This window comes from Chiloscyllium punctatum, chromosome 50 (genome assembly GCF_047496795.1).
Source record: "Chiloscyllium punctatum isolate Juve2018m chromosome 50, sChiPun1.3, whole genome shotgun sequence".
Taxonomy (NCBI): domain Eukaryota; kingdom Metazoa; phylum Chordata; class Chondrichthyes; order Orectolobiformes; family Hemiscylliidae; genus Chiloscyllium; species Chiloscyllium punctatum.
Window position 1 is genome coordinate 28,894,574 of NC_092788.1, and position 13,588 is coordinate 28,908,161.

Below are 13,588 nucleotides of genomic sequence, written 5' to 3' on the forward strand. Positions count from 1 at the left end.
TTAATCTAGAGACCCAGACAGTGTTCTGGAGGACCCGGTTTCGAATCCCATCATAGCAGATGGTGGAATTGGAATTTTCTTTTTAAAAAAGAAAATCTGGAGTTAAGAATCTAATGGTGGCTGTGAATCTATTGTCAATTGTCAGGAAAAACCCATCTGGGTCTCTGATGTCCTTTAGGGAAGGGAACTGCCTTCCTTCCCTCATCTGGCCTCCATCTGACTCCAGATCCAGAGCGATGTGGTTGACTCTTAACTGCCCTCTGAGCAATTAGGGATAGGTAATAAATCCTGGCCCAGCCAGTGACACCCAGATCCCAGTTGTGAACATGGCTCAGCCTTTCATCCATTGTTTCCATCTCAATTTCTTCCTGCCTTGGGAAAGCGAACAGCATTATCAAAGACTCCTCCCACCCCGGTTATACTCACTTCAGCCCTCTTCCGTCAGGCAGAAGATACAAATGTTTGTTATACATGTAGGAATCGATTCAAGAACCGCTTCTTCCCCACTGGATTTAGACTTCTGAACAAACGTCTCAAATTTTAAATTTAATGTTGACCTCGTTCTGTGCAGCCATAACATTGTATTCACTCTGTTTTATTAATGTAACGCATTGTGTATGGTGTGGTATGATATGCCTGTACTACGCCCCAATCAAAATTTTTCACTGTACCTTGATATTTGTGAAAATAATAAATCAAATGAATCCGGTGAACTTGCTGCATTGTTCAGGAAGAGCTGAAAGATGGGGGTGTGGCAGGAGTGTTTAACCCTGACAGATCAGCAGCATTTGACTGACAGCTAGATAAAGGAACCCTGGCAGATTTTGGGGGGAGGGTAGATATTGGCAAGGAGGAATGCTCCACAGGTTGGAGTCAGCCCAGCATAAGCTGAGGGTCCCAGCCCCCAGACAACATGGGAACCTTTTGTCACTCCCGACCGATGTGGAGCTCCACTGCCTGTGTGTCTTCACCGCCCTTACCTCTTTGTCACCGTCGTTACCTTCTGCCCCTCCACATCCAGCCCCAGCTTTCCCCTGCCCTGCCTGCCGCATTTTGTTTAAATTTAATTGGCTGACGTTTTCCTCTTAGGGCGAATTGCAGTCCGAAGACACAGGCAACAGTTCACAGAGGACCTCAAATGTGTGTGCACGCGAGGCCATGATTGAGATAGACTACAGCGAGCTGTCTGAGGATCTGAAGGTATGATTGATTGCCAAGCCAGTCTGACAGACACATGTGGCATCTGTTTTAAATGTGTACAAGTGAGGAGCCATAGGAGGTCATTCAACCTCTGGAGGCTGCCCTGCCATTTAGTAAGGTTGTGGTTGATCAGATTGGAGCCGAAACTCCACCTTTTCTACCTGTCCCCTGTAAACATTGATTCCTTTGTCAATCTAAATCCCTCTAACTAAGCCTTGAATGTATTCAGTGACCCGATGTTTGTTGCAGTTTGGGGGAGGGAATTCTGCAGCCCCTACTAACTCCTCTTCAGCTTCTGATAAAGGAAACCGCTGCCCTTACCTGGTCTGACCCAAAGGTGATTCTAGACTCAGTGATGTGGTTGACTCTTAATTGGGCAGTTAATACATGCTGGCCTAGCCAGCGATGCCCTCATCCCAAGAATGAATTATTAAAAAAACTAGGAAGCCTTAGGAGTTGTTGGTGTTGGACTAGTAATCCAGAGACCCAACCAATGCTGTGGACCTTCTGTAATTGACACCAGTAACTGTGGATATTAAAAACCTGGAAGAAAAGCAGAATATGCTGGTCTGGCTGCTTTAATTCTTCTACTCCTCTCAGTTTGAAATGATTGACTCTTTAAACTAAGACACTGATTCCTTTCAAACTGTCCATACCAGGGAAGCAGCAATGGAGTGTAGGTCCAGTTTGTATTTCCCACCACCTCCCATTCACGTGCCAATTTCTAAATGCCTTTAAACCTGAGACAGAATGGTAGTTCCTCCGTCCAGCACTAGATGGCACAGCTAGCTCAGATACTCTCTGACTATCCTTACTATGTGATATTAGAAGCTTTGGTGTAATTTTCCCAGTGGAGCGAGGAGGGGAAAGAGCTTTATTTTGAAGTCTAAGAAGGGAGTGTTTTATGTTGTCTCTGCCCTGATGCCCATACAGGACGCATTAGCGGAAGACGAGGTCAAGATAGAATTGAATAGCCTGCAGCAGAAAGTGACAGAGCACCAGAATATCCTGCAACGGATTGCTGCGCCCAACATGAAGGCCATGGAGAAGCTGGATAGCGTGCGGGATAAATTCCAGGAGACCTCAGAAGGTTGGTCTTCACCCACTCGTGAAGGGCATCAGTGTCTGTTGATCAGTCCCTCTGGAGTTAACCTCGGTGCGCTGTCCGTCTCACTCATCCCACTGTCTGAGGATCAAATACTGGCCTCCTCAGTCATGTCCCTGGAAAGAACTACATTTTATTGTTAAGAATATGCACTCTGTTCTCTGGCAGAGCCTTGAATGTGCGTGCGCTGTCAGCTGTGCCTTAATGTGTGAGTGGTTGTAATCTATCTAGTGGGTACAAAGGGTCTGCGTGTACTTGTACAGCCTGAGCAGTATATGAGATGTAGGAGAAGATCACCACAGCTTGATGTTGTTCACATGCGCGTTCTGTTCGGTAATGACTTGGAGACCCTGTTCCCTCATTTACCTTGAGGCTTATCCAATGTTAATTATGTCCTTTTTTTTCCTAACTGGTTTCCTATTCCTTTTTTTTTTAAATGGACAGAGTTTGAGGCAGCGAGAAAACGAGCCAAAAAGGCCAAGCAGGCATTTGAGCAGATAAAGAAAGAGCGTTTTGACCGCTTCAATGCCTGTTTTGAAGCCGTGGCCACCAACATTGATGAGATTTACAAGGCTCTCTCACGGAACAGTAGTGCACAGGTAAGAATGGAGAACATCCCTCTGCTCAACATTGACTTAATCCTTTCTGCATAAGGTGGGAGCCTCTGCTGTTTTGTATTCAGCTTACCCCTGCATCCCAGCTATTTCCTTTTATGTATAATTGTTTTGTGGTGTCACTGGATAGACCAGCATTTGTTGCTTGTCCCTAATTGCCCTCTTGGGAAGATGGTGACCAGCTGCAGTCCATGTGTAGAGACATCCCACAGTGCTATTAGGGAGGGAGTTCCAGGATTTTGACCCAATTGACACTGAAGGGATGTTCCAAGTTGTGTGGCTGAACGAAGCGTACAGGAGCTGTTGCCACCGTACCTCTGCCCGTCCTGCTGTATCTAGGCATGAAGGTCCTGGGTCTGGAAGTTGTTGCTGAACAGTAAGGTGCTGTTCTGTCGGTGAATGTCTGTCACTTCAGTTTGGCTGGTCTGCGGGCAGGTAGACTGGGCGGTTGGGAGTGAGGGACCCTCTGTTTCACAGCTCAGCTGGAAAGATGGCACATTGTTCCTGATAGCCATGGCTTTTTGTTGGTGTGTTTCTGCCCATGTGTCGGCAGTGGTGTTGACAGTAAACACAGCTTATTTCATTTAAACACGAGCGGGTCCTGCCTCAATGGGATAGCATGTTGGGAATCAAAACCCTGCTATCAAAGCAAAGGCCACACAACCGGATAGGGTGTTCAAGAAGGCGTATGGCGTGCTTGGTCGGGGAAGTCAAGATGTTATGTTGCAGCTTTTTAAGACTTTGGTTAGGCCAAAGTATTGCATTCACTTCTGGTCGCCACGTTACAGGAAGGATGTAGAGGCTTTGGAGAGGGTGCAGAAGAGCTTTACCAGGATGCTACCTGGATTAGAGGACAATGGCTATAAGGCGAGGCTGGAAAAACTCTGGTTGTTTTCTCTGGAGCGGCAGAGTCTGAGGCACGACTTCATAGAAGTCAGTAGAGTATGAGTTGCATAGGTAGGGTTGACGGTCAGAATCTTTTTACCAGAGTTGACATGTCTAATACTAGGGGGCATGCATTTAAGGTGAGAGGGGGAAAGTTCAAAGGAGGGACAAGTTTTTTACACAAGAGTGGTATGAGTCTAAAATGCACTGCTGGGGTGATGGAGGCAGATTCAATAGGGGCGTTTAAGGGTCTTTTAGGTAAGCACATGACTATGGAGGAGTATGGACCATGGGCAGGCAGAAGGGATTAGTTTTATTTGGTGTCCTGTTTGGCACAACATCGTGGGCTGAGTTGTCACAACAGATAAGGATTTTATAAAGTGCTCAAGATTCCTCAATTTTGCTGAGTTTCAGACCAAGGTTGACTGAAAGCACGGGCCAAGTTTCTGTGCTTGACGACAACTTCTGCTTCACGTAAATAGATTCTGGCTACATTTAAATAGTTGTGAACTGTCTATGTACGACTCTTCGTTATACACGTACGAGCAAGAGAAAAATGTGGTGTTATGGATGGAGAGAAAAATAGTGAAGCAGTTCAGTGATCCCTGTTTACAGGATCTGCTGGTCTTGTGCTGCACCACATGCTGCTTCTTTCTCTTCCTCTTTTGAATGTTTTTACTGGTTTGCACAAGGCACAGGGTGGCTGCTTCATGTTTATAAAAAGGTCCATGACCGATTCCTGAAAAGTCATGGCTTGCAGCACCTGCTGGGAGGAAAGTAAACTGGTTTTCCTCTGGCTTAGAGTAGCTTTTACTGCAGAGGACGTAGGGATCTGATGGTTTCTTTCCGAATTGTTCACAGCCCCAAACTGTTCAGTTGTCTGAGAACTGATCATATAGTTGTTGGCAGGCAGGAGTTCTTTGTCATTGACAACTAGTCACCAGACCACACACCAATCACCTCATTCCTGATGAAGAGCTCATGCTTGAAACATTGACTCTCCTGCATCCTCGGATGCTGCCTGACCTGTTGTGCTTTTTCAGCACCACAGTTTTTGACTCTGATTTCCAGCATCTGCAGTCCTCCCTTTCTCCTAACCAGTTATTTGTACCAAGCAAAGCTCCATTTGTACATAGCGCTTGGGCTCCAGTTTGTCTGCAAATTCACTTCAGTTCCTGCTGGAACCAGCAGCTGTGTAAACAGTGTTTACAATGAGGGCCAGGTTATGTTACTGTGAAAGTGCACAGTAATCCTTAGTTCTTAAAACTGCTCTTTTCCCATTTCAGTCCACAATTTTAAAAATACAGAAAAATCAAAAGAAAACCCAGTCTTTACAAAGGTGCGAAAGACACCTGTGTGAGTCTAAAATTGTGATATGCATATATATTCATCTGTGATCATGTTTCATTCACCTGCCAGGCATTCTTGGGCCCGGAGAACCCGGAAGAGCCTTATCTGGATGGGATCAACTACAACTGTGTGGCTCCGGGCAAGCGCTTCCGGCCCATGGATAACTTGTCTGGAGGGGAGAAGACAGTGGCAGCCTTGGCGCTGTTGTTTGCCATCCACAGGTAGGGATGTTTGCGACTGTCCAGCAGCAACACCCGCGACTGTGGGGACACTGCAGCAAAGGGATGAGCTTGGCAGCTATCCTGTTTCTCAAACTTCAGCCACCGTTTGTTCGACTTGCCTCTACCAGTACGACAACTTCAGCCATGTGTGTGCTGTTTTTTAATCACTGAACAGGAACAGAAGGAGGCCACTCAGCACTCCCCCTGAGCTTGTTACAGAAGGAAGCCCTGCAGCTCCCCTACTTGAGTCTATTATGCAGGAGCTGGAGGCCATTCAGCCTCCCCCTTCTCAAGCCTGTTACACGGGAACAGGAGCAAGCCATTCAGCCTCCCCTCCTTGAGCTTGTTACACAGGAGCAGGAAGAGGCCCCATTCATTTCTTTTGTGGTGCCTTTACACAGGGACAGAATGAAGACACACAGCAACATGATTTGTACCTTGATTCTCTTTTCGCACTTTACTCTCTTTTTTTCTCTCTCTCTCTCTGACCCGACTTAGAAAAACTCTACTGTTCATCCTCAGCGTTCCAGTTTTGTTGAGTTCAGGTTGGCGAATGAGGCTGGGGGATATTGTGTCAGAGTGCTGCTAACTGGGACTATTATCTTTCCCCAGCTATAAGCCAGCCCCATTCTTCGTTCTGGATGAGATTGATGCTGCTCTTGACAATACAAACATTGGAAAGGTGAGCGTCTGTGTCTGTGGAGTGTGATTTGGGGGCAGGGTGTCTGGGTGTGGGGTGGGTGGGGGGGAATGTGTGCCGTGTGTATGTGTTGCATTCACACTCTTTTGCATTTGTTTTTGCATTTTCCCTCTCACATGCTTCTGTTTGCAGGTGTCGCTACTTCTTGTGGTCATTATGTTCATTCCTTGGGCCCGCAGCCCTGTCAAGCCCCAGCCATGCTCTCCTGTCCCTTGCTGGCTCTCCCACTCTTGTCCCCGTTTTTGACCCTTGGAGTGCCACTCCGTCTTCCCTCACTCACATTGGCTGCTCCCCCTTGATTTGATTCCTGCGCACTGTAGTAAGTCCCTGAGTGCGATAGTTCACCCTCACCCCAGGATAATGTGGAAGTGAGTGAGGGGAAAAAGGGGGTGTACATTACGTAAACTGTTTGCTGCTCCTTCAGTGACCCAGCTCACCTAGATAGCTGCTAAGACGTGAAGCTCAGGACACTTCCAGGTTACGTCACCCAGCAGCAGACAGTCATTCTCATTTGGTAACCACTCTCCTGCTGAGTCAATTATCCCCAGAATCTGGATGGAGCAGTAGTGGGTGAGAGGATGCTGTGCTGCCCTGCACCCATGAACAGCTTGTGTTGTGTGTGTGCGCGCCTGTGTCTGTGTACAGAGGAGTCTGCAACTTTGGCTAGGGTGTGGAAATGCAGGGATGGGTGTTGTGGAGATGTTAAGGGTGTAACACTTTTCACCAAGCTGAACAGACTTCCTTTTTCCCAGGTTGCCAACTACATTAAGGAGCAGTCCATGTCTAACTTTCAGGCTGTGGTCATTTCCCTAAAAGAGGAATTCTACACCAAGGCCGACGCGCTCATTGGAGTCTACCCTGAGGTACGTGGTAGTTTGATGGTCTGTTTCTCCTTCTCAGGCAGGTCACTGCCACTCTGAGTTTAACAACAACACTGTTCAAGTCCAGGGCTCAGTGCCTTTGCAATTCTGGCAAATGTTTGCCCTGTTGAGCAATAAATTCCTCTTCACCTGATAATTCATGGGGACCTAGCTTTGAGGAATCTATCGCAATCAGCAGTGAAAAGGGTCTTTTTCAGTCTTTTGCAAACCCCCCCCCCCCCCTCCTTCAAATGTCCTGCTGGTGCCCTGAAAGATTACAACCAATGCCAATACATTGAGAAAGTCACACTGTTAGAGGGTCAGTGCTGAGGGAGCACTTCTCCATATAAAGTACAGTTCTCTGCAACTGAAGGAGTGTGACCAAACCTTGCACACTTTTAAATGCACCGGGAGTCAACGGAACGTCTGGAATTGTCCACCGCCTTTTCATGGCCATATCCTGGGGATAAGGCAGGAATAGGATACGATTTGTGGGTTCGCCATGATCATAATGAATGATGGTGCTGGCTCAAAGGGCCGAATGGCCTACTCCTGCACCTATTGTCTATTGATCAGTGTCACCTTGTCAAACACAGATTCATAGAGTTGTATAGCATGGGAACAGACCCTTCAGTCCAACTCGTGCATGAGAACCAGATATCCTAAATTAATCTAATCCCATTTGCCAGCATTTGGCTGTAAACCCTTCTTATTCATGTCCCCATCTAGATGCCTTTTAAATGTTGTATCAGCGTGCACCACTTCCTCTGGCCGCTCATTCCATACACCACTCTCTACAAGAAAAAGTTGCTGCTTGGGGTCCCTTTTAAATCTTTCCCCTCTCATCTTAAAGCAGTGCCGTCTGGTTTTGGGCTCCCCTACCCTAGGGAAAATGACCTGGGCTATTCACCCCTATCCATGCCCCTCATGATTTTATAAACCTCGAATAAGGTCATGCCTCAGCCTCTGATGCTCCAGAGAAAACAGCCCCAGCCTGTTCAGCCTCTCCCTATAGCCCTAGCCCTGGCAACATCTTTGTAAATCTTTTATGAACCCCATCAGCAAATTGCTGTATTTTGGCATGCTTGCCTTTGTCCTGATGAGCTCTACAGGAGAATCTGTGACAATGTCTGTCTGTGTGTCTCTCTCTCTCTCTCTCTCTCTCTCTCTCTCCCGCGCTCTCTCAGTCTCTTTCTCTTGCTGTCTGAGTAAGATTTGGATCTCACTTTCCGTAGCTGTACAAAAGAGAAATAAATAGTGTCCATGTTAAAGTACCCTGGATGGTGAACGATATTGACGAGAATATAAGGGGGTAAAAAGGGAGGCATGTATACTTCCTGGAGTAGAAATGCCACGAGAAATCGGGAAGAGTCTCCTCAATGCAGGAGAGAGTCTAAGACTGGAATAAGGAAGAATAAGAGGAAGCAGAAGGAAAGGATGGCAGGCTGACTCAAACAAATAATAAAATGTTCTTCAAACATATTAACGGTAAAAGATTAGTGAAGGATAGAGTGGGGCCCAAAAGGAGCAAGCAGGGTAAGCCGCTCACTGAAGCACAGGTTGTGGCAGAGATGATAAATGAATATTTGGCCTCTGTCCTTCCCAAATTAGATGGTAACAACGGCCAGTTAGAAAACGTAGATGTTGAGCAACTGAGCAGTATCGTAATAGATAAAGAAGAGTTGATAAAAGGCTGGCAGCACTCCAGGTAGAGAAGTCACCAGGTTTGGATGAGGTGCCTTCTATATTAGAGAAGGGTTGGGGAACAAATTGCCTTTATGTAAATTTTCCAAAAGACTGGAATTGGAGGGTTGCAAATGTGACAGTTATTTAAGAAAGGGATAAAAGATGATCCAGGGAACTGCATATCTATCAGCTTGACGTCAGTACTAAGAAAACTGATGGAGGCCGTAATACAAGGTAAGGTAAATATACACAGAGAAAGCTAATTAAGTTAATATTAGACGGTCAGCATGACTTTGTCAAGGGGAGGTCACATCAGACAAATTTGATTGAGTTTTTTGAAGAGGTGACACAGGCACCAGATGAGAATTGTGCTGAGGATGACATACCTTTGGACTTTTGGAAAAGTATTTGGTTAGCAAATTAGAAATATTTGGGATTGATGGGTCCTTGGAAGCATGGATTAGACAATGACTAAAAGAGGATAGGGATAGATGGACATTTCTCAGATTGGAGACACGTCGAAAGTGATGCTCCCTGGGGATCAGTGTTAGGACCCTTGTTTTTTTTGATTTATGTAAATGATTTGGAGCTGGGTGTTGAGGGTAAAATCTGTAAATTTGCAGTTGATGTGAAGCCAGGGAAAATAGGGAGTTGTGGGGGTGATGCTGAGTGACTTCAGAGAGACATGGACAAGTTGGCCAAACTGACAGATACCTGGAAGATGAAGTTCAGTGCAAAGAAATGTGAGAGAATGCATTTCAGTAGAAGAAACCCAGCGAGACAGTACAGGCTCAATGGTACAACTCTGAGGGGAGTACAGGGGCAGAGGGACCTTGGGGTTCACGTACATCATTCTCTGAAGGTGGTCAGGCAAGTTGAAGCAGTGTATAGGATTGTGGGGTTTAAAGATGGAGACCTAGAGCATGAAAGCAAGGGAGTGATGTTACACCTCTACAAACCGTTGCCAGACCACATTTGGAGTATTGTGATCCATTCTGGGCACCTTACTTAAGGAAGCATGATAAAGTCTTGAAGAAAGTGCAAAGGGGGGTTTACGAGGATTACACCAGGAATGAGGGATTTTAGATACAAAGAAAGATGAGGTAAGTTTTGAGCTGCTTCTCCTTGGAGCAGAGATTAGGAGGTGTTCCAAATTGGGAACAATTCTGACAGGTAAACAAGGGTACTCTGTTTCCATCGGTAAATAGGGGTCACCATTTCAAGATGGTCCGCAAGAGAATTCGGAGTGAGCTGTGGATGAACTTCCTTACTCCGAGAATTGTTAGATTTTGAAATCGAATGCCTGGGAGAGTGATGGATGCTTACCTTCATATTATGCCTTCTCTATCTTCTTGCTTTTCTAGTTGCCCTCTGCTGGTTTTTAAAGGCTTTCCAATTCTTTGGCTTCTCACTAATTTTTGCTGCATTGTGTGCTTTTTCTTTTATGCTGTCCCTGACTTCCTTTGTCAGCCCTGATTGACTTGTCCTCCCCTTAGAATGTTTCTTCTTCCTTGGGATGAATTCCCTGCTGTGCCTCCTGACTTACTCCAAAAAAAAACTCCTCCTATTGCTGCCGCACTGCCTTCCCTGCTGGGCTCCTCTTCCAATCAACTCTAGCCAGCTCCTCCCTCCTGTCTTACTCAATTGTTGATACCGTTGCATCTGATTCCAGCTGCTTTGTCTCTCAAGCTGCAGGGTGAATTTTGTTATATTATTATCACTGCCCCCCCCAAGGGGTTCCTTCACCTTAAACTCCCTAATTAAGTCTGTCTCATTACACATCACCAAATCCAGATGCTCTCTTCGAAGCACAGGCTGGGTGACCGCTTTGCAGAACCCCTACATTCTGTCTGCAAAAAAAAAGACCTGGAGATTCCAGTTACCTGCAACTTCGACACACCACTGTGTTTGTTCCCTGCTCAACATCCCTATCTCAGGCATGCTGCAGTGCTCCACTGGGCTCAACATAGAGTTCAATAATTTTAGTGTTTTGAGCACCATTCCCCCAGCCCCACACACTAGGTCTTGTCGTCACATAATCTGCTACCACGCACATCTCATTGTCAGTGCTAATTATTTCTCATCGTTCATGTGACCATCGCTGGCAAGGGCCTGGCATTTGTTTTCGATTCCTCACCGCCTCTCGAATTGAGCAGGTCTCCAGAGCCGTTAGTTTGCAGTCATCCATTTTGTTGTGCAGTGTCTGGAGTCACGTGTAGGCCCAGACTGGGTAAGGAGAGCCCGTGTCCCTCCCTGAAGGACCAGTTGGCTCTTTGCACCAGTCAGCAATGTCTCTCGCAGTAGGCATCACTGCGGCACGGTTTTGAATTCCAGATCATGTTGATCTGAATTTTAAATTCCACCAGCCAATGTGGTGAGATTTGAACCTGTGTTCTCAGAGGGTTAGGTTCTTGGTGACTGTTCCATTACCAGTACGCCACTGTCGCTTACCCTGAGACCAAGCCCGTGTAATCTAGAACCTTCAACCAGAAGCGCAGCAGCAAAGCCTCCGATTCTAACAGTCCGAGTCCCCCTAGACTTTTATACATTGTGGTGAAGCGGTCTGCTTGAAACTGCATGGTCTACTTTACGATGGTTTTATCTAATGCTTTCTTTTTTTTTTAAATCCCCACCCCTCTTCCATCCCTTTTTCCATCTCTTCCAGCAAGGGGACTGCGTCATCAGCAAAGTGCTGACCTTCGACCTGACTGGGTTCCCAGAGGCTGGCCCATCACCCAACGAGTAACCCTCAGGGGAAGGAATGATTGCGGGTGGGAAGGGGGTTGGGTTTGATTATGGGAATTTGGGCATGCAGTGCTTCATTCACCTGGCACCGTGTGTCAATCCTTGTCCCCATGAGATGGGGAGACTCAGCTTTTCATTTTTAGTCCCCTCTGCTTTGTGCTGACTCCCCTCTCTGTCAGTCTGTTTCTCTCTGTCAGTCTGTTCTCTCTCTCTCTCTCTCTCTCTCTCTCTCTCTCTCTCTCTCTCTCTCTCTCTCTCTCTCTCTCTCTCTCTCTCTCTCTCTCTCTGTCAGCCTGTTTCTGTGTGTGAATCTGTCTGTCTCTGTCTCGTCCCAGTCCTTTTGCTGTGTGCCTCGCGCATTTGAGGGCTGGGTTGGGAAAGGAAAGGGTGCTGTTCGGTGTTTCCCTTTGTCCGTAGTTCCCTTGATCGCAAGCCTGAGGGCTTGAGGCCTCTGCTAGCCCCAGTCTCCAGCTGTACGATCCAGCTCACTATTCCTGATATAGGGATTCTGACCTTCAGACTGCCTGTTAAGAAGCAGTGTGTTAACACCCCCCCCCCCCCCCCCCCCCCACCTTTCAGCTTCCCCAAGCCCCACCTCAGGCCGTGGCATCGTTGAGCCCCTGTTCAAAGTGAGGCACAGTCCAAGCGTCCTGCAGGAGGGATGTTTTTTTCTCTGAACAGTGAGCTTTCCAAAAAAATGCCAGTCTGGGTAGCTAACTGCCCCCCTAATTTATTTGTTGGAAAGAGAGTAGAGCAGATTCGATGAGCTTTGTTTACTGCTTCTGGGGTCAAGCAGCCTGAGTTCCCTTGTTTTTTTTTGGGAGTGGTGGCATTTCCCACTTTAGGCTGTGGGTGTGAAATCTTGCCTCTGGTGATTGCATCTCCCTTAACATCGGAGGCAGCAAGCTCACGTGGCTGGACAGATGCCTGAAATTCCTGAAGGTATCTTCGCCAGAGTTAGTTGGAGTTTGAAAGTAGTGGTAAGGGCCTAGAGAAACTGAAAGGAAGAGACAGAGCGATGATTGCACTGTTTTGTTTTCTTTGCCCTTTGCGGCAGGGGCTAGAATCGTGAATGGGAAGCAGCTGTTTAATTTGCTGAGCTCCTAAATTTACAGTCCACACAGGCAGCATCCACGTGGGCGTTGAGCCTCCAAGTGAGTTGGGAGAGAGGAGAGCCAGCACTCTGAATGCCTTTTATTACCCTCCACCCTTTATAGGGTGTTATCCCGGAGCTGTGCAGGAGGAGGAGGAGGAGGTTGTGATTCTGTCTCTGAACGTCTGACGGACTCTGGAAGTACCTGTCTGATGGTGTTTCACTAGTTGCCGTGCCTAGACAACCTGCTGCCACCACCACCACCACCACACACATGGACCCAGCTCTCCATTGGCAGGCAAGAGCCTCCAGCAGTGCAACACACTAGCACTGCCGCCTGTCAGAGACGGGAGCATTGTTTATTTTGGGGACTTTCTATTCTTGCACCTGTCTCTCTCTCTCTCTGTCTGTCTGTCTCTCTCTCCCTCTCCCTCTCTCTCCCTCTGTCTCTCTCTCTCCCTCTGTATGTCTCTCTCTCTCCCTCTCTCTGTCTGTCTGTCTTGCTCCTCCCCCACTCCAACCCCACCAGGAAACAGACCTGGTAGCTGCTAGCAACTTGTCCTTAAATTTGCATGGTCTGTGGCACTCTCCTAGATTTGGCAGGAGTGTGGAGGATCTCAGGATGATATCTGATGAAAGATTGACCTTCCTGTTCGCAGAAATCTCAACTGGATCGCTGTGAGGGGCCATTGAAGAGACTCTTTATGGGTGGGGGAGTGAGTAGAATCGTCTCTTCTTTGAAGATGAGAGATGTAAAGTATTTGATATGTAGCATGTCAGGATTACTGCTTGCTCGCTGCACTGTGGCTCGGGCAGCTGTTTTTGTTGACTTGTTGAAACTTCTCGTAATGGTATCTGGAAATCAATTTCCTCTTCTTTTTAGCAAGCATCACTTTAGACCGCTTTTCTTTGTGACAGTGCTGTGCAAAATCATGTTTCTATTTTACCCTGTAGGCACCCAATAAAATGTATACTTTTAATTTGATTGAACTGGTTTGGTGCGTGTGTGTCTGCATGCATGCTGTACAGAGTGTGATGTCCACAGTTAGAGCTGTGAGGTAGGTAGGTAGGAGTGTTTTGAGCTGAGCCCACCCACTGTACTTCTGAGCCTGCCCTCCGCGGCTCCTGG

General features: G+C 47.1%; 1 protein-coding gene across 2 annotated transcripts in view; it reads left to right on the top strand.

The window, feature by feature from the left end:
• The window catches only part of LOC140470060 (structural maintenance of chromosomes protein 1A), a 41,157-nt gene extending 27,713 nt beyond the window's left edge, over nucleotides 1-13,444 (top strand). Inside the window, exons 19-25 of one of the 2 annotated variants that reach the window (XM_072566509.1) lie at nucleotides 1,090-1,200; nucleotides 2,134-2,290; nucleotides 2,750-2,904; nucleotides 5,224-5,375; nucleotides 5,988-6,057; nucleotides 6,828-6,938; nucleotides 11,287-13,444. In XM_072566509.1, coding sequence (XP_072422610.1) covers nucleotides 1,090-1,200; nucleotides 2,134-2,290; nucleotides 2,750-2,904; nucleotides 5,224-5,375; nucleotides 5,988-6,057; nucleotides 6,828-6,938; nucleotides 11,287-11,367 — 837 coding nt within the window. In that variant the 3' untranslated portion in view covers nucleotides 11,368-13,444. The remainder of the gene's footprint in view (nucleotides 1-1,089; nucleotides 1,201-2,133; nucleotides 2,291-2,749; nucleotides 2,905-5,223; nucleotides 5,376-5,987; nucleotides 6,058-6,827; nucleotides 6,939-11,286) is intronic. The other variant, XM_072566510.1, reaches the window with a different exon arrangement.
• Nucleotides 13,445-13,588: the final 144 nt, after the last annotated feature.